At 44.0% G+C, this 20,273-nt stretch overlaps 1 protein-coding gene across 7 annotated transcripts in view; it reads left to right on the top strand.

The window, feature by feature from the left end:
* Positions 1–20,273, top strand: part of WNK2 (WNK lysine deficient protein kinase 2) — a 93,407-nt gene that overhangs the window by 36,481 nt on the left and 36,653 nt on the right. For all 7 annotated transcript variants that reach the window (XM_053954171.1, XM_053954174.1, XM_053954169.1 and 4 more), the window contains exons 4-11: positions 2,352–2,509; positions 9,191–9,279; positions 10,072–10,291; positions 12,682–12,970; positions 15,029–15,225; positions 15,798–15,944; positions 18,127–18,318; positions 19,346–19,831. In XM_053954171.1, the coding sequence (XP_053810146.1) occupies positions 2,352–2,509; positions 9,191–9,279; positions 10,072–10,291; positions 12,682–12,970; positions 15,029–15,225; positions 15,798–15,944; positions 18,127–18,318; positions 19,346–19,831 (1,778 nt within the window). The remainder of the gene's footprint in view (positions 1–2,351; positions 2,510–9,190; positions 9,280–10,071; positions 10,292–12,681; positions 12,971–15,028; positions 15,226–15,797; positions 15,945–18,126; positions 18,319–19,345; positions 19,832–20,273) is intronic.

Here is a 20,273-nt window from a genome sequence, read left to right as displayed (position 1 = left end):
AAGTGTCTGTGTTCATTTTGGCAATAAAACTGAGCTTATAATTTTCATGAGTAGTACTGCTCCAAGGTGAGAATTAAGGAGGCTTGGAAACACTGGTGATGAGTAATGCTGCCCCCTCTGCAGAGGGAGTAGCTCTAAAGGCATATCAGTAGCTGCATTTCACGTTGGCTGGAAGGGATGAAATCAGCACACTGCGGTGTCTCTGCAGGAGCCCAGCCAGGGCAAACCTGCTCCTGCCAAGAGCAGCTGAGTGGGTGCTGAACAGCTTCATGTTTAGCTGGGCTGTTGTGTTGAAGGATGCTTGTAGGTATTCCTTTCCACTTCAAGGAATGGGAGAAAATATCATTTTTGTCCTGTTTTGGAATGGTGCCAAGTATTCAATTTGCTTCTTAGACTATTGCTATCACTTTTTCAGATTTGTTTTAAATGCTCTGTAATTCATGAAATTCACTCCTGCTGCTGAGTCGTGTTCCTTCTAAAGCAAGGCAGCAGCTCCAAAATAATTTCCTGTGGCAGCTCTTAACCCTTTATGAGCAGCAGCCTCTGCCTTGGTGACAGCTGTAACAAACATCCAGAGAGAGGGACTGAGCCTCCATGACGCGGGTTTGGCTGATCTGCTAAGGCTGGAGGAGGAGGAATGAGTGTCTTTGAGGTGGAAGGACAAGGTGGAAGAACATAAACAAGGGAAGAGATCAATCTTGAATTTTGCAAAATTAATTTTACAGAAATGCTTGTTCGCGAGTTAAGTCGAGTCTGCTTCAGAAATGTGTGCAAAAGCAGCCCCTAATTTTGAGGGTTGTCCTTTATGTTACCATTTAAACAGAGTTTAGGACAAGTCAGAAAATCCTAGAAATGTTTGGATTGGAAGGGGTCATAAAGATCATCTTGTCTGCTATGGCTGGGACACCTTCCACTACCCCAGGTTGCTCCAAGCTACATCCAACCTGGCCTGGGACACCTCCAGGTAGACATTTCCTTGATTTCTTTAGGGACTTGGCTGATGGCTTGTAACTGGAGGAGGGGAGATTTAGATTGGCTATTGGGAAGAAACATATTACTGTGAAGGTGCTGAGGCCCTGGCACAGGGTGCCCAGAGCAGATGTGGCTGCCCCTGGATCCCTGGAAGTGTTCAAGGCCAGGTTGGACAGGGCTTGGAGCCACATGGGATAGTGAGAGGTGTCCCTGCCTCTCAGGGTGTGGATCGGATGATTTTTAAGGTACCTTCCAATCCAAACCATCCTGGGATATGCCAGAACTACTTTTTCTCATTATATGTTACTTTAATTACAGTTGTGCTTTTGCTGCTGATTAGTGATGACATAACAAAGCATTGATGCAATCTGCCAGGGCTGGGGCAGTTTGGGTGCTGAGGCTGGACAAGCAGAGTTTATCTGGGTCTTTCTCATGGTCCAAGACCTGCCACTCTCTTTTTGGCATCCCAACAGCTTGCTGCTACTGTCCCTTGACACACCATTGCATTGATCTCTCTTCTTTCATCTTTTCTATGTAGAAAGGAAATAAATTAATTACAGTATGAGATACAGTTCTTGGAATTAATTACCCAAGTGTTAATGGTTTTCTGTTTTGCTTTGTAAACCCCCCTCTTTTCAGAGTAGTTTGCTGAGCAAATGTTGCAGGTGTTGGAAGTTGCTGCTTGTCCCCAAGCTGCAGCTCCCAGTGCCTCACTTCATATTTACTGAGTTGCATCAGATTCCTGACACCCTAATTCCTATTGAATAGGACCTTGTTCTGTGAGTAGTCTCGTTGATTTGTCCCACTAAACCAGTGACAGAATTAGGTTTGATGTTTTGTGCATGACTCTGTAGGTGATTTATGATACTAGTGGCTTCCAAAGTGCTGTCTGCCTACTGGTGGTTATTCTGTATCTCTGGAGGAAACAAAAAAAAAAAAAAGCAAATTCGCACTGATAAAAACAAGAGTGAAGGTTCTCGTTTCTTCTTCCCTTTTCACCTCCCCGGCCCTGTACAAATCCTTCTCTTCAGCCAGTCATAAACCATTCTGTCACTTCAGTATGGGCAGGAAATGACCCATAGCTCATTTTCATGTTCATTTTTGAAATTTTTCTTTCTTTTCCTTCCCCCTCCCTTCTGTCCTGTTTTTCCCTCTGCCCTGCTTCCCTGCTTTGGATTATTGTCAGCAAGCCATGGGCATGGAAGTACATACATTGACCTTGGATTTCCTCCCTGGAGGATGCTTGAGCTCTTTTGAAATTATCTTGCATGCACCTATACACAGTTGTACTGGGTACACTTCTCACAGGTGAAAAAGCTTGTGGTTAAAGCCATTTGACTCCTGTAAAAAATCAACATTATCTTTGTGTGTCTGTGTAGGAACTCCAGAATTCATGGCCCCGGAAATGTATGAGGAACACTATGATGAATCTGTGGATGTCTACGCGTTTGGAATGTGCATGCTGGAAATGGCTACCTCAGAATACCCTTACTCAGAATGCCAGAATGCTGCTCAAATCTACCGAAAAGTAACCTGTGTGAGTACACATCCTTAATTGTCACTGGAAGGTTCAAAAGCATATTTTGATGAGGTGTCAGTACTGCTGAGTGTATACTGCGTTCTAGAAGTTGAGGTATCTGAGCTCTGGGTTGTACAAACCTGTTTCAGTCTCATGTGTAAGTTTACAATTCTACACTTGGAGTGTGTTTTGATGCAGCTACATCAAATATTTTCAGTTATCTTTGTCACTGATTTTATCTCCATCGGACACAAATATAGCCCAATGGGCTGGTGCTTGGTAGTTTAATTCTTCTTAGAGTTTTGCTTTCAATCCAGAGCCACTTAGAAATAATTTTAAAGCCCACAAAAGGCCTCAGAAACTGCTCGGCAGTGCAGTTATCTTCATCCTGTGGATGCAGTGGCTCCCATGGCATTGCAGGGAGGTGAATGTGTGCAGCCATGGATCTGCTGGCTGCTGACCATGCTCTGCACCATGCACTGGCTGCAAACCATGCTGCAGCTTCTCAGAGACATGGAATGGGTTTGATGGCTCAGGGGAGTTCCTTGCCTTTATCTCTGTTATTCAAGGCTAGGTTGGGCAGGGTTTGGAGCTACATGACCTAGTTTTCCTACTAGGGAAGGTGTCCCTGCCCATTAAAGGGAGGTTGGAATGAGATGGTTTTTAAGGTGCCTTCCAACCCAAACCATTCTGTGATTCTGTGATCCTAGAGCCACATGGTTACTCCATGTTGTTATTCCATGGTTCTTTATCACAGTGTTTATTAGCTTTGGCACAAGGGATATTGGCCCTGTCTTGGTATGGTACTTCAGATGTGGCCTAAATGCTACCAGTGTGGGCAGCTGAGGGGACACCTCCTTGGACTCTATTTACAGAATGGCTGCAAGAGGCTCTACTAATTTCGGGCTCTATAGCCTCATGTGTCCCGCATGTGAGACCTGTCAGGTACTCAGTATCACTGTGGGAGCTGGTGTTACTGGGAAGGATTAGATGGTAAATTACTATAGTTTTATAAAACTGGCTTTATACTGGCGGCTTCAGAGAGGTGGGAGATGATGTTTATCACATAGAAAAAGTAATGGCGGAGAAGCTGTTGAAAGGTCCTTGTAGGGGGTATTTTTGAAGCAGAACTGTCTGGCAGGGAAAGCTGAAGACAAAAGCATCAGGTACCAGCATGGAGGGTGTGCAGTTTTCATCTGAATTCAGGGTAGTAGCAGTGGGAGCAAAGGCACCAAGATTCCTTAGATGGCAAAATTGGCATTACTGTTTTTCCAAGGAAAGGGTTAACCAGCTCCCTGTGGAGTGGGGAAAGCCCTGTCAAAAGCCATGAGCTACACCACTGTCAGGCAGGTAGGAGGAGCAGGGGGTGGACCTCTGGGGTGAGGGTGCAGGAGGAGCCTCATCCTGGGGGAGATCCTCTGTCCCAGGAGGAACCTTCTGGTGGGCTCAACAGCTTCTCTAGCAGAGCTACGTCTGAAGGGGAGCTGCCGACAGAAGGGACCCTGCTCCAAGCAGCGTGAGTGGCCTGTGGGCTCTGAGGAGGAGGTGGAGGACTTTGGGGTGTGGGGTCCTGAGCCAGCACCATGCAGTGGGGTCTGCCCTAAGCTGGGGCAGTGACTACAAAAAGACAAAGTGACTCTAAGATCACTTGGATGAAGAGTTAGGTTTGGCGATGCAGCAGCCTTGTGTTAGCCTTGGGGCTTATTAGACTGAAATACAGTCCAAAATGGAGTGTAGGCTTGAACACAAAAGGCTGATTTAGACTGTTTTCTTCCAGTATTAGATTAGTTTTAGGGCTCTCACTAGAGCAGAAGGTGGCTCTGACCTTCTTGGATGGAGAGGATGCAAAGTCCCTGAATGCTGCAGCTTCTCAGTGGGACATTTGCTTCTTTATGAAGCTGGAGCTTTTTTGCACCAGAAATATAAATACTATTTCTAGTGTTTAAAATTGAGAGTCAGTGCATTGTGAAATGTGTTTGCTGGGTCTAGCTGTCTGATGCCTTTATTTAAAAAGTATAAAATAAAATAACTTTCTTTTCCTGCACTGGGCTCAGCATTGCAGTGGCAACCACCAGAGGTGTTTATAGCATCCTTAGGGATTGGAATTGCTGGCTAGAGTTTGCATCAAGGAGTGACAACCAACAAAATGTTTAGTCTGCCTACCTTCTGTTGGGTCCCACTGAACTGATATTCTCTCTGCTGCCCAGCATAGGCAGGGTGTGATTTGGGTTTTGCCACTATAATATCTTTTTCAGTCGTTTCTACTCTGTGTCCTAACACTCTACCACGCCCTTGCCTGCTACTGAGACATGAGATACACCCCAAGTCCTGGCTGTCCAAGTACCACACGTTGGTCATTGTTAATGGTGTAGAAAATGTAAACATTACCTCTCTGAGACATTATTTCAGCATATGTAACATTCTGCATGTCTTTAGTGTAAGATTATTATACTTAATTTATTTCAGTGACCTTTTATTCTGCCTGACTATTCTTATGGCTAAATTGCTGCTTTAAGTTTTGCATTCCTGTTTTATTGTGTGTGCCTGTACGTTTGCAGTTGTCTGGGATAAGGAGGTGATCATGTTTGGGAATGTGCAGAGGGGCTCATTTCTCTGCCAGATGAGACATGCTTGTTCCAACTTGTCACCTCTCTCTGCCCTTTCAGCCTGAATGATGGAGTGTAAACATTTCAAAAATGGATATGTATCATAAATAGAAAACACATCTTTCCCATGCAGTGGAGCCAAGCCATGTTTACCACAGCTCACTTTGAAGTGATTTCCTGGTCAGCATATTTGCGGTGCCCTTCGTTCTGATGCCATAATCTCATTTTTCATGCGTAACTTGATGGTTTTTCTTACTCAGATTTTTTTTGTGTTTAATCATTCTGCCAAGTGATTTTGATGTAGACAATAGTGATGAAAAGTCGGAATCTGTGACCTTCCCAGGCTGCTCCAGCCTAGTGTTTTCTTAGGCATGCGCTGCAGAATGCACAGCAGAGCAGCTGCATCTCCAGCGAGTTCCTGGCCATCTCCTTGGGTTTCGTGGTACAAACCTGTGCTTCAGAACAACCCACCCTGTGACAGTGTTCTGGTTTGCATGTAAAGCTTTCCTATTGTTTGTTCTCATCAACTACTGAAGGTTTTCTCAGCATTCACAGGCTGCATGCCATAGTGCACACAGACAGAATTAATGCTGTGGCTGTGGCACAATGACAGCAGGCAAATAATGCTGTCAGTGTCATTGCATGGACTTCTTGTGGCTTTCTGAGATCTTCTTAGATCTGCAGGTAACCCTCTTAGCTTCGCATTAAGATGGAGCATCATTCTGGAGGGAAACAGAGATGAGTTTATAACTGTACACAGTGATGTCATGGAACAAAATCCTGGTAGAATTTAGAGCTTTACCTTCATTTCAGTGACTTCAGAGAGTGTGTGCCGGGGTGCAGTTTCAGTTGGAAACATGGCTTCACCTTTTGGTAGAGGGTTTTTCCTTTTTTAGGAATGACATGAGCCTAGAGTTACCTTCAGGTGGAAGGTGGAGTGGTAGCCCAGAGCAGGCTGTCTCTGGGGTGGAAGGGCACTTCTAGGGGCCAGGAAAGCATCTAGAAAACTGACTGATGTGGGTCAGACGTGACAATGACTTGTGTGGCATTCGCTGTGTCCCTTCAGAGTGTCAACGTGCTGCTCTTCCAGTGTGCTCTCTGATGGAAAATGGCAAGCGGCTGTTTTTAGACCCTGCAGAATAAGCAGCACGTTTTTTCCCTCAGCATGAAGGATGCAACTTTTTCTGTATGTGTCTGGCTGTAGACTCAGCTGCCTTGTACTGGAGGGCAATGGATCACAAATCTAAGTGCTTCAGAAAGAAGGGAATGGGAATAAGTGGTGGTGAGGGAGTCAGAATAAATCATCCTGTTTGAGACAGAGAAGCTCTCAATTTGATCTCTTGTTTTGCTGCTGGTTTATATATTTGTATATCTATTTTAACATTTAAGGAGTCTGTATTTTCATTATGCCCCTTATGCCACTCAATGAGCACTGCCTTTCACATGTGGTGGCATTGAATTTATTTTAATTTATAAGAGGTTGTACAGCTTTCAAACAGTCATGGAATAATCTCTTAGCTAATACACTTTGAATTTTGGTGCCGTGTTTCCTTGGGAATGCTCAGGGAAGACCGATGGCTTTTGTTTATGTGAATTAGATGAGTCCTTTGATGGCAAATAGAGTCCCCCTTCATTGTCAGGGGCACTGTGCTGCAAGGGAGGCCAATGAGCTGGCCTTGGAGAGTTTAATGAAGAGTAAGGAAGAAAAGCATCCTATAGCACAGGGACACTGAGAAAACTACTTTGCAAAAGCAGCTCTGTTCAGTACTTCACCCCGCATGTTTTGTCCTCATTTGTTTTAGTCATCTAATCATAGCTTAGCTGTTCAGCAGATTAAAGCAATGGATATTTGGAGAGGAGTCAGTGTTCCATTCAAAGATGGGGAAAATAAAGTGTTGGTGGAAGAGTCACTGTTTTTAATTTGTGGAAGCAATTTGCAAGGGCAATATTGGGAACCAGTCGTCGAGGATCTGATGCTCTGGGCTCACTGTGCCAGGCTCTCCCCACCATCACAGGGAGGAATTTCTTTCTTATGTCTAATCTAAACCTGCCTCTCTTCAGGTTAAAGCCTTTATTAGATCTTATTACGCTTTCTTCCTGGAGAGTGTCACTCTAATACGGAAATCAATTTTCTCATAGCAAACAACAGTGAATTGAAATGTATAGATTTATCCTTCTTCCTGATGGAGAGCACACTAGACTCCTGTAGCTTAAAGGTGAATTATGGTACAGAGGAGTCCTGCTGAAAATTCATTTTGGTGGTGCTTTGTTTTCTTTCATTTCTAATTCAGGTATCAGAGCTCTCCTAAGAGCTCACCTTGGCACAGTGGAGCCAGGCTGGGCTTTGCAGCCTGGGCACTCCAGTACCTTTTGACACGTTTTTCTAATATACAAAATTTGAACCCTTGTCTCATCAGTAAGATTTAGGTTTGCTTAAGCAAATCATTCTTGTTCTCGCAAAAATGGGTTTCTTTGGATCTCCGCAGCTTTCTGCTGAAGCAAAACCAAGGAGATGAGTCTTTGAGTGACTGTTCTGTATATTTATTACTTTCTTTTCAAAATCTACAATTTACATATTTCACGCTAGAATTTCAAGACAAATAAGGGGTTGAGCTAAAATTAATTAATAAAGTTTGAAGTAGAATCTGAGGCTTGAATAGCAACAGAATGTTCATAAAAGGATAAAAGTATAATCTGATGCTGAAATATTTGGAAATTCTGAGAGAGGCTCCAGCCCTCATTGAAATTCATCCATAAAATTTATTCAATACTTAATTCAGTGTATTACTTGCAGACCCTCTTTGAAAATACTTGTTTTCTTCTTTTAATCCATTGGGTGAGCCAAAAGTCCACTCTGCAGAGCTCCTTATCTGTGACTGCATGAGCCATTATTTACTGTTATTTCAGAGTGAAACTTTAAAAGGATTTGTATGGAGCTAAATGTCCAATTCCCATTCAGTTATGTGCTTAACCACATTCTGTTTTTTTAGATAAAGGAAGTTGTGTTTCCTTTTTGTTCTGCTCATTGACTTCATTGGAAGTGCTTGGGTCCTTAAGTGATAGGGTCCAACTGCATCATCTCTTCTCAAATAGATTTTGTCATATTTTCATCCATATACATCTTGGTTTAGTAGGTAGAGGTAATTATGTGTTTTTAAAAGGGAACCAATTAATTCTGTGATTTATGCTGGACATCAAAAATAAACAGAAGAACTTCTTGTGCTGCCACTTTTCACCTGTATGCATGGACGTGGGGACACTGATTCTGCTTCCCAGGGTTTTATTCTGCAGTGGGTAGTTGGTTTTTCTCCTTGAAAGGCCATGCTCCTAGGTTGCTGTTCCAAATCTGTTCCCAGCAAAAATGCTAACATTTGACAGAGATTTAACTCGATTTATAGGTCGCACCTGCTCTATCACATATTCCCAAGGGGTTTCTAATAATATCCTGGGAAATTCAGGAGCAATGCAGAGATGTTGCATTCCTTCTGCTTCCCTGCTTGGTTTTGGGGATGATCTTTAATTTTTTATGAAGAGGGGAATGTCTTGGAGAGTGTTTGGGTCATGGAAAAGCAAAAGGTTTGTGGGAAACAGGCATATGGACGATTCCAAGGTATTTTTTACTCATTTTCAGTACTAGCTATCTGAAGAAAACTATGATTATCTGTCTTTATTCATTCAGTGCTTTGGGAGTTGAGGCAAAAGCATAAATGGAATAATTTCAGAAAATGGTTATTTTTGAAATTTAAAGTTAGCTGTTTCTTGAATATTCACTTCAGAGTCCAGAAGATATAAAGGTAAAATTTGCAAAGGTTGGTAAATAAAAAGGGATACTTTCCCTGTGTATGGCTGAGCTCATGTAAACTAGTGTATTAATTTTGAAGTGCAATGGTATTTAGAAATACCATTCTAAATGAGGATCCATGAGGATTAGTACCCATAAATCCTCAACTCAATTTTGCATTAAGACTAACAACTTAAAAGTATTAGTAACTTCCTGGGCTGAGTTACCTTTAAAATGCAGATAAAATATGCTTAATTAAGAGGTATAATGTAATTCTTCTTCACATTAAATTGTTTTTCTTTATGCTTTTAGGGTATAAAGCCAGCAAGCTTTGAGAAAGTTACTGATCCTGAAATTAAGGAGATAATTGGGGAGTGCATCTGCAAAAACAAAGAAGAAAGGTTTGTTTCAAGGGATCAAGTTTTATATTAAATAATGTGTATGCAGGGATTTCAGAACTGTCTGTGGATTTCTGCTCTGGTCTGTGGGTCTCCCCTGTGCATTAGAAAATGCAGCATGGAAGTGAAAATGTAATTTTTTTTTCTGCTTTCCTGACATTCAGTGTCAGGATAAGCAGTGCTGTTGTGTCTTTTGGCTGCTCAGCATCATGTGGAGCTGAGCTAGGGTACTCTTGCAATTTCTGGTTCAGCAGTCCAAAAGAAGTCACTGGGAAGGTTCTGTAGGGGGCATAAAAGTTGGTGTGGTGGATTCATCACGAGCTGTGGTAGCAGATTTCATTGCCCTCTGGACATGGAGACATGTTATGCCTAGTTTCCAGCTTTGGTTTTAAAAATTAATGTTTTACTGGTCTCTCCCAGTTTGTCTCGCGCTGAGTATTTCCTGACTTTTGTGAATACAGTTTTTAGGGACTGCAGCTGACTGCCTACAGAGAATCTCTTCTCTGGTACTCTTTAAGCTTAGATACTTAAGAAAAGTTGAACAAAGCTATAATCTGCATTTCTCTAAGTTCTTGTGGTGTATGAATATTACTAAAACTTTGAGAAATGGGAAATGTAATTTTTTCAATTTCACTTCCTTTTCAAAATCCCACATCTTTTTAAAAAGAACACAAATTCATTATGGGTGAACACCAAACAGTGTAAATGTTTCCACCTTCAACAGCAGTTTCTTTTTACAAACCTTTCTAAAATTGTTGACTTGCAGTGTTTGATTCTTCTTTGTATCCTTTGCAGATATGAAATTAAAGATTTATTAAGCCATGCCTTTTTTGCTGAAGATACTGGGGTAAGAGTGGAACTTGCGGAGGAAGACCATGGTAGGAAATCCTCTATTGCCTTAAGACTCTGGGTAGAAGATCCTAAGAAACTGAAAGGAAAACCCAAAGATAATGGAGCCATTGAGTTTACTTTTGATCTGGAAAAGGAAACTCCTGATGATGTTGCACAAGAAATGGTAAAGTACACTTCTGATATAAATGTGTATATATAGAAAGTAGTGCATAAATCTCCAAGGACAACAGGAACGAACTTGGTAAAGTAACTTCACTTGAACCACTCTAGGTGTCCAGTTTAGGCACTTTGCATTAATTTTGGAATGACTACTGCAAGAAAGGGGTGAACGGGGAGCAACTAACTGAAACATATTGTTTAAAAACAGATGCCTGAACTCACAGTTTACATACCTTAGGGACCATAGAGGTCTGGTCTACTTTTATATTTTGCATGCTCTTCTGCCAGATTCTATAGGCTGTTGAATGTCTTTAAATTTATTTGGAATCTGTTTAGTTCCAGACAGCAGCTAGAAATACATTAGAAGAATTCAGAAGTTCAAGAAGTTTGCCCCATCTTTTCTGTTAGTGTTCCTTAGAAGGAATCTAGATGAGAAAGGTCTGTGTTAAGCTTCTCTACCCCCAAACTGTGATAGGAAACTGGATTCACTGAGTTAGGAGTAAGCTTTGGATTTTTTAACAGATAAGTTTCACTTGCTGAATTTCTGTACTTTTATAATTGTGGGGTTAGAGAATCTGTGTTCCGTTTTCCCCACATTGTCCTTGAACTCCTATTTTGATGGTGTCTTTGCTGCAGTTGTTTTGGTGTTCTAATGTCACAGAGGCTCGGGGTCAGTAAGCACTGAGCCAAGGGTCTGAACGTTCCTGCGCTTGCAGAAACATTCCTGTGCTTGTGAAAACGTTCCTATTAGACTCTAAATCCCGAGGGATCCCATTTAATGATATCATCACCACGCGCGTTCTGCTCAGGAGGCACTCATTTTGGTAATGCTGCCTTGCTCTGCTGGAACTCATCACCATCTGCTCCAAGTTCAGTGGGAGGAATTCAGGCTCCTTTGTCTTCTTGTCGTTAGTTGCAGTAGGTCCAATGTTTTTCTAGCAATATATGATTACAGAACTCATTTAGTTTAAAAATTGCTCTGGTAATATTACTTACTGTTATATTTTACATGTAAATATTGATGGAAATATTTGGAATTTCAAAGTTCTTTAAGTTGCTTGGTCCATAGTTGTGATGTTTTATTTTGAAGAGGAAATAGTTCTCATCAAAAGTATATTTAAAAGGATCATGCCCAAACTACAGTGACACTGTACCCATTCCAAATAATTCAAAAATCAGTATTCTATATTAATGCATACCTAAGAGACTGCCCATTAAATGCTTTCAAAACGGAGGCTGTTGCAGGGGCAGAAAAGGGGGACGTTTATTCCTAAATGTCTTTTTCTAGTCCTTATGAATTGTGGAACACCAAAGCCACATGCTTTCATCTGTTTGTTGCTTTGTGTGCTGTGAAAGAGAAGAATGCAGGAGACCTTCTGAGTACAGGGAATTATTTATCATTGCGGATGAGTTTTTGGTAGTCAGGCAATCCCACCTGCCCAAAGGATATGGGCAAAGGGAACTGGAAACATTGTAGTGGGTTGAAGTCTTGAAGCTGTGTTTTAAGATGCTTTACACCCATTAATTTTAGCAGTGAAAATCTAAGCTGTGAAAATGTCTTACGTTTGGACAAGAGCAAAGCAGGAAAGCCTCTAGATGTAAGTGCTTTCAAATCTGTCTAATACGCATGTTAAGAATGTAGAGAGAGCAGACAGAACTCTGGTAGGTCATTATTAAATGAAAATCTGTACCCTACGCTGCAGGAGATTATGCAAACAAATAACACAAAGATGAATTTCCATTTTATCTGTTGAACAGTTGAGTTCTGAGAAGCCTTGTCCCTTTTTCCATCAAATGGGAACAGTCTGCTTTTTCTTTATAAAAGTCAATCAATACTGACTGACTTCACTATTTGAGAGAAGTTAATTTGAAGCATAATTCTGTTTACATCTTGTCCTTCATGATTTGCTGTGTTATTAAGCAGAGCAATTTGTATAACTCTGTGTGCTGGACAGGTTAAGACAATAAATTCAGATTTAGGGGCAGTTTGATTCACTCCAGGTACATTGTTCAGAGATGCTTTTTACTGTTATGTCTATTATTTTAGTGTTAAAAAGAAAAAAAAAAAGGGAAACCCATCTGAGCCCATCTGCCATTAAACTTGCTCTCCTCAATGAATGTTCAGTGGTGGATAATTAGAGCCAGTATATATTCAGGTCTTAGACATTGCATCCTGGGTTTTTTTTAATTCATTAGGAATAGAAGTTTTACTGAGAAAGAACTCCACTCCATTAAGCTCTTGAGTTCCTGTTCTTGTCAGAAATAAATTTATATAAATTCGTGTTGTTTCAATCGGATGTTTTTTGTTGGGAAGAAGTTCCAGTATTGTGTGTCTGCTTGTGTGCATGCCCAGCCACGTGCTCAGGACCTTGCTAAGTGTGTGCTCCTCTGCAGATTGACTCGGGGTTTTTCCACGAGAATGATCTCAAGATTGTGGCCAAGTCCATCCGTGACCGAGTGGCGCTGATCCTCTGGAGGAGGGAGCGCATCTGGCCCAGGATGCAGTTGGAGGAGCGCCGCGACTCGGAGTGCCTGGACAAGCTGAAGGCGCCGCAGGCACAGCAGGTCCAGGTCACCTACCTGTCCCACACAGGCCACCACATCCTGTCGGAGCCTGAGGAGCCAGAGGTGGACCAGCACCCCTTCCAGCAGAACCTGCCCACCAGCGTCACCTCTGTTGCCTGTAAGTCCCATGTTGGCTTCGTGGGCACACAGGGATGAATGTCTGAGGGGGAAACCCACAGTGACCTGAGCTCAGATGAACTGATGTGGGTGGTTTTGCACAGTAGCTCAAAACCCACAAACATCTGGAACAGATGCATGACAAGTTTGAAAGCAATGAAGTTTCAAGAAAACAGTATTATATAGATATCTCTATATAACTCTATATATTTTGGTACTAAATAATTATCACAGAGTTTCTGTTTTACTGTTCTGGGCTTGTACGTAAGCACATTTAAGTAAAAGATGCATTACCTTTAGCAAGGCAGCTGCTGCTTCAATTCAGGTATTTTATAAAGGGCTACAATGAGGTCTGCTTTGAATACTGAAATATCCACGTGTACCTGTACAGGAAAAATCCCTTTACATGATATAAGAAATAGCTACATTTGCATAACACTCACAACATTGCCACATTCACAGAGCTTTTTATCTGAAGCTAAAATGAGCTCATTTCATTTTTTGGGATCATGCACTCATTTCATGCTAATTCCTTTGAGGAACACTGCAATTATGGCTCTTTGTTTCTAGTGCTGTAATGAAGTGACTTGTGCTTCCCATGGCTGTGCTGGACATGAGTTGGCAAAATGTTATACTAAATATAACCCCCACAATTTATTTCCTACTCCTCCTCAACTTTTAACCAGAACTTGGTATTATTTGGCAATTTGCTATCAGTTTATTTGAACATTTTCTTAGCATAGGACCTCTATAAATTAGGGTGGCCCTCTTTCATATAATTTGAGATTAAGTGTAAAAGTGGAAATTAATATCTTAATGTGTGCAATGTACATTCTATAAAAACCTGAGACTGACTCACAGCTTTTACTGTAGCTCTCTACCATTAGACTCTTTTTTTTCCTTTGAGTTCCTCAATAATTGTTTGTAATAAAACAGAATGTTAATGCAGCAGAAATCCCATCATGAGAGTAGGCCTATGTTGGCTCTTCAGAAATGAATTGAATAAATAGAGAGGGGAGTTTAATTTTGGGAAAAAAAAAACAGTTGGGAGGATAGCTTGGGAAGTACTGAAGAGAAATGTCATCTCTGGTGCTATTAAAAATAATTTGTTATTTAAAAGCCAAGTAAGTAAAACTTTATTTAGAATATGGAAAAAAGAGACAGTGGAAGGTGTTGGGAAAAAAATAGTATTTAAGTTTAGCTGTAACTTAAGATAGTTTTTGAAACTGTGTTGCAGTTTTCTTTCAGTTTAGAACTTTAAATCCCTATTAGAAGCTATTTGTCCTTGGGATACATCTAGCTGCAGTCTGGTTGTCTCACTTCCTTTCTCAAGTGAAGAAAGCAGTAACTTAGGCTCAAACAGAGCTGAGCACTTTTTTTTGCACACTTTAAAAGTTGTGAAAAGATTTTTTTAAGTCAGTAGTACCAATATTTCCAGTTCCCAAAGGACTCAGTGCTTGCCCAGTGCCCGTAGCTGTGCAGTTCCACAGGTTAGCTGGGCAAATGAGAAACTCCCACAGAGCTGAGTGTGCCAAACCCACTGGAACCTGCACAGGGGTTTGTGTCTTACTTTAATTGCGCTACAGTGAAGCAGAGCATGACTTGTTGAACTAAAATCATACAGCATAAAGAATTTTGTAATTTTCAGTGCTGCTAATAAAAGCAGTGTTAAAGTCAGTGCATCCCTGGAACATGGAACTCTAAAAGAACCCATGATCTGCTCTGAACATGACAATCGGGGTTTCCTCTCCTTTCATCCTACAAAATATATAAGCATCTGCAATTCATAATGTCAACCCAATATGCCAATTAAAGGATATAGTAATGTGCCTGAAATATCAGTGTGTGCAGAAATCCATGGGGATGGGTTTTGGCTTAAGAGAAGCATTGTGTGCCTTTTGTAGAGACTAACATTGGTGTTGTATAATTTATTTATATAAAGAAAGGGCTAGAGTAGTAAAAAGGTTAATTACATAAACTATATGGTTACCTTGCTCTAAAATCATCATTTGAACATGGGGGGCTGTTGAACTTTTAATAAAAATGACTGTTCTTCCAGCTGACAGCACATTTGACAGTGGCCAGGGCTCCACGGTTTATTCAGACTCACAGAGCAGCCAGCAAAGCGTCATCTACTCGTCCCTGCCAGACACTGTCCCTCCTGCCATCCAGAGGGTGTACAGCCCCCCCCTGAGTGAGGGCCAGCCTGTGCCCCACAGCCTCCCCCAGCTCAGCCACTACCAGCAGCCCTCAGCAGTAAGTCCAAAGCTTTTTCAAATAGTTCTGTATCCTGGGTCATATTTCATATTATCATTTATGCTCTTGTTCCCAGAGGATATGGGTTCCAGGGGTGTCTGTATATATTCCTCACTCACCTCTGCGCATCATGATCTGCTCAGTCCCTTATCAGTGTGTTGGCACTGAACTGCATTAGTGGCTTTGCAGCAAAGCACAAGAAGGACATGGACCTGTTGAGTGTGTCCAGAGGAGGCAACAAAGATGCTCTGAGGGCTGGAGCCCCTCTACTCTGGAGCCAGGCTGGCAGAGCTGGGGGTGCTCACCTGGAGAAGAGAAGGCTCCAGGGAGAGCTCAGAGCCCCTTCCAGGGCCTAAAGCACCTCCAGGAGAGCTGGAGAAGGACTGGGGACAATGGATGGAGGGACAGGACACAGGGAATGGCTTCCACTGCCAGAGGGAAGGGTTTTATGGGATATTGAGAGGGAATTGTTCCCTGTGAGGGTGGGGAGGCCCTGGAAGAGGTTTCCCAGAGAAGCTGTAGTTGCTCTATCCATGGAAGTGTCCGTCCCTCATGCTGCTGTCTCTCTGCAGCCTGTCCTGCCCACGGTGCCAGCCACGCCTGCCGTGGTGCCCCAGCACTACCAGGAGCCCGCGATGCCATTCCCTGTGGTCCCCAGCACCGTGGCCTCGCTCCCGCTGGGGCAGCCGCCGCCGCCACCCGTGCTGGCCGGCCAGCAGGTGAGAGCTGGGCTCTGCCATGGAGCCGTGTCCATCTCAGCCCTTCCCTATGGCTGCTCTGCCTCACACAGGGCGCCCAGAGAAGCTGTGGCTGCCCCTGGATTCCTGGAAATGTCCAAGGCCAGGTTGGACAGGGCTTGGAGCACACAGGGACAGTGGAAGGTATCTCAAGTTTCTCTGTAAAATGTCCCAGAGCACCTATGTTCCACAGAGACAGCAGTGACCAGTGAATGTCCATGCTATGGAGGGTAGGGTAGGACAGCAGAAGAACGGAAACTAGGGTGAGAAATTCATCACCTACAGAATGAATTGTTTTGATCTTGTATCAATATGCACTGGTGGATCAGACATGTGGAATCAATGTTTTATCTCCTAATTTTTATTTGTTTTTCCAATTTGGGTGTCTGTGCATGTGTACTGCTAAAGTTATAATGAGGGAAAGTTACCTAATCTGCCTGGATATTTTCCCTTCCCTGTGCCTTACCCAACTCACAAGCATTTTTAAAGACACAAGCTGGATTTGAGAGGGAAGTTTTAGGAAGCAGCACAGTTTTCCTGCTCTAATGAGCACAGTTTTCCTGCTCTAATGAGCACAGTTTTCCTGCTCTAATGCCATGTCTCCTGGAGTGGGAGGTGGCTGAGCCACAAGTGCCAGTGCCCTCTGTGCCCTTGGTGAACCGTGGGCAGCTGTTTGAGCTGCAGATTAACCCAGCTGGGGTGCGAGAGCAGAGCTAGCTCTGGGAGCTGGCAGCTTTATGAACTCCAGCCCAGCGCTGTGGGCATGTGGCTCTTCCACCCTGGAGCTGGGGCATGGTCCTGCAGGAGTTCCTCCATGGAGTGAGTGGGGTCCCTCCCATTCCAGGTGGGCCCCCTCCATCCCTCAGACAGTGTTCAGGTGCCTCAGCCGGTTTGCTCTGTCCTATCACCAGAGCCATGCCAGCCCCCGCGCTGCCGTTCCTGTGCATTTGGGATTGTAAATGGGGAGACGCCACATCTTTCCCAAAACATGAGGGGACAGAGGTTCTGGGTACTGCAGGGCCTGGTGAAGCCACATGCTGTGGTCCCAAGTAAGTCACCCTGATGCCTCAGGGTCATCCTTTTGAACCAGAAGGGTACTTCAGAACTAATTAGAGGAACTGAAGAAGAAGATGCCAATAGCACATAAAATGTGGGGGTTTGTTACTGATGATTTCCAGCTTTAATGCAACTTTTTCTCTGTTCTGCTGTCTAAAGCCCGGCAGGCCAGGGGAGCACTATTTTCTCTGGAAAAGTAAAGCTGCTTTTTTTGGCTACCACATTTTCACTACAGTACATCAGAAAAATCTGGAACCTAGCTTTTACTGCAATTATTGTTATTGATTGTGTCTCAGGTAATGTGTTGTATTTTCCGTGCCTGCTCCGTTATGTAGCAACTTCTGTTTGCCAGGATGAGCTGGGTATCAACTGTATCTTGGAAGTTAGTGATTGGGGATTTCACAGGACCAACTGGAACAATCTCTGGGATTTAAAGAGTCTGAGCCACTCCAAGACAGTTAGCACTTGTCATTTTAGGTACTGTATCTTGCATTTAAATATGTTTTAAGCGTGGGCTCCTGTGCAGTGTTTGAATTAAGAGTGCTTGTCTCTCTTGGGAGCTGTCCCTGCTGGAGCACATCCTGAGGGGCTGGAGCATGACCAAGGCAGGGAATGGAGCTGGGAAAAGGGCTCCATGCCTGGAGAAAAGGGGGCTCAGGGAGGACCTTCTGACTGCACAACTCCCACACAGGAGGGGGCAGCCAGGGAAGGGTTGGGCTTTGCTCCCAGGCAACAGGGACAGGATGAGAGAGAATGTGCTGAGAAAGGTTTAGGTCAGATAGCAGCAAAATTTTCATCACTGAAATAGTGGTTAAGCATTGAAATAGGCTACCATGAGGAGTGGGGGAATCACTGTCCCATTAAGTGTTCAAAAAACATCTTGATGTGGCACATGAGGACATGTTTTAATGGTGGACCTTTCAGTGCTTTGTTAGTGGTTGGACTCAGTGATCTTATAGGTGTTTTCCAATCTTAATGAGCCTGTGATTCTGTACTCCAAGCACCAGGTCTGTCCTGACAGTGAGTTAGGGAGAAATGGGGAGCTTGGCTGGCCATCTGGTTCTTTTGCAGTACACAAGCAGTAATGTTTTCCTTCTTGTCCCTGCAGCAGCAGCCCATCTCGCAGGCAACCTCCCTGCAGCAGGTGCTCAGCAGCCAGCCTGTGTGCCCACTGCCGCCAGCCCCCCACCTGCTGCCGCCCTTCCCGGCGCAGGGCTCACAGGTGCCTGCTAGCAGCACCCCTCTGAAGCCCCTGCAGATCTCCACTGTGCCACAGCTCCCGCCCGCGGCCCCTTCCCAGGTAAGGAAAGTCTGTGAGCACAGCCATTTGAGGAGAAATTTACAGCTAATAATTAACATGATTTGCAGGTTTTGTGTGGCTATTTTCACTGCATGCCAGTTTAATTAGGCAATAAGAATATTATTGCTCTTTCCTAATTCCTTGATATTTTTGTTATTTGTTTGGTGAATCAGAAATCTCCTTTGTGTCCAACTCTGTGCCATCCAGTTAATGGCGGTTCCAAAATGGCAATAATTTTTTTAGGGCTGGTTTGGCTTGGTCTTTTGCGCTGTCCCCTCTGGCACAATCTCTTCCTCATCCCAGGCTTGAGGGCATGAGCAGTTGCCTGTTTTTATTGCTATTTTCTGATCTCCTGACTTTGCCACTTCCCCCAACACCTGCCAGCCATGTCGGTGTCGTGCTGCTCTGGGTCTGTTCTCTGGAGCAGGGACAAACCCTTCCCTTGTCCTGGGAAGGTGGATGGTGCTGTCACTGTGTTTGGTAGTGACAGGCACCATAATGTGAAGCAGCTTGTGCCAAAGGGCAGGAGCAAACTGCTGCCATGATGCCAATGTCTGCTCCATCACTGGGAGGTTTTGCTTGTAAAAACTCTTTTTCTGGGCTCTTCTGTGCTGCCTGAGTTGAAGCTTGTTCGAAAACAAGGGTTTAAATTGTGCCACTTAATTTCGCATGAAAGAGTTTTGCGTTAGGTCTGGCCCAATTCCTTTTAATTTCTGTTAAAATGACAGCAGCTTTTAATTAGGATGTTGCTTGAAGGCTTCAAGCTGGTGTTAGAAGTAGTCCTAAGCTTCTAAGGTATAAAAGAGTCCCCCTCAAATGTTGTTTTTTTGCTTTTAATAATGACTTAAGCATAAATCAGTTTTTATTACTGCTTGCGAAGCTCAGGGAATGAATGGAAGTGTGATTAACAAACAGACATAATTATCCTCCTGGCACAGGTGGTTTTTAGGGACTTGTGTAGCAAATTAACTGCTTTATACCATCAGTGAAAGTACTGGCAATTTATGCAATATTATATTTTTTTCAGATTCCTCAGTTTCCTGTCATTCCTGCAATTACTCCTCTGGCAGGACTTGACAGCCTTCCTCCAAATCTGTCTGACATCCCTGCTGCAAACGTGCCCCCCATTCCTGCTCCCTCCCAGTACTTTGCTCCAGCCTTGATCCTGCCCAGCCTGCCCATGAACCCCACGCTGCCCATGGCGCCTAACTCTCCTGCCCTGCCCATGCAGGCTGTCAACCTGCCTCACACCACCGTGGCTTCTCTGGTCCTGCCCTGCCAGCCCATCGTGCCAAACATGCCGGCAGCCACCATCCCGCTGCTGGCGGTGGCGCCACCGGGGGTGCCACCACTACCGCCACAGCCCGTGTTCCAGCCCGCCTTCCAGCCGCTGCTGCCCAGCGACACGCCCTCGCCACACCACGCGCCGAGCTCCCAGCCCGTGTCCCAGCCACAGCCACCTCCTCCAGCCCTGCAGCCCAGCATGATCCACCCTCCTGAGCCGGCTCACCAGGTAAGTCTGCCAGGCGCAGGGCCGTGCGCTGCAGCATGCTCCAGGGCACGGCCCTTCCTGGGGCTCTCTCCCTTGCCAACATTAATCCTTGTTCTTGAGATGTTTTGTTCACTTCTTGCCCTCAGTTCTGGAGGTGGTGGCTGAAGCTGTGAGCTGTGGGGTAGCAGGTGATATCCTCAGCCAGGAACAGGGTTATCAAGGATATAGGGCATAATACAACTGGTTTGGGACAGTAAATGAGCAGAACACTTTCTGAATTTTTTCTTCCTTCTTGCTCTCAGATCTTGGCAAGTGTGAGCTGTGGTTCTCCCAGGTCAGGAGGGCGTACCGAGCCTTGGCAGTGCCTGTAGCTGGTCCATGTGGGATGCAGGGGCTGCTGGGTACACACAGCAAATACAGCGGAGCTGGTGGGAGCAGTGGAGTTGTTTTGGTGCAGAACATA

Source organism: Vidua chalybeata, chromosome 12 (assembly GCF_026979565.1).
Source record: "Vidua chalybeata isolate OUT-0048 chromosome 12, bVidCha1 merged haplotype, whole genome shotgun sequence".
Classification (NCBI taxonomy): Eukaryota; Metazoa; Chordata; class Aves; order Passeriformes; family Viduidae; genus Vidua; species Vidua chalybeata.
The sequence above is the reverse complement of the archived record's forward strand: the minus strand, read 5'-3'. Positions and strand labels throughout refer to the sequence as shown.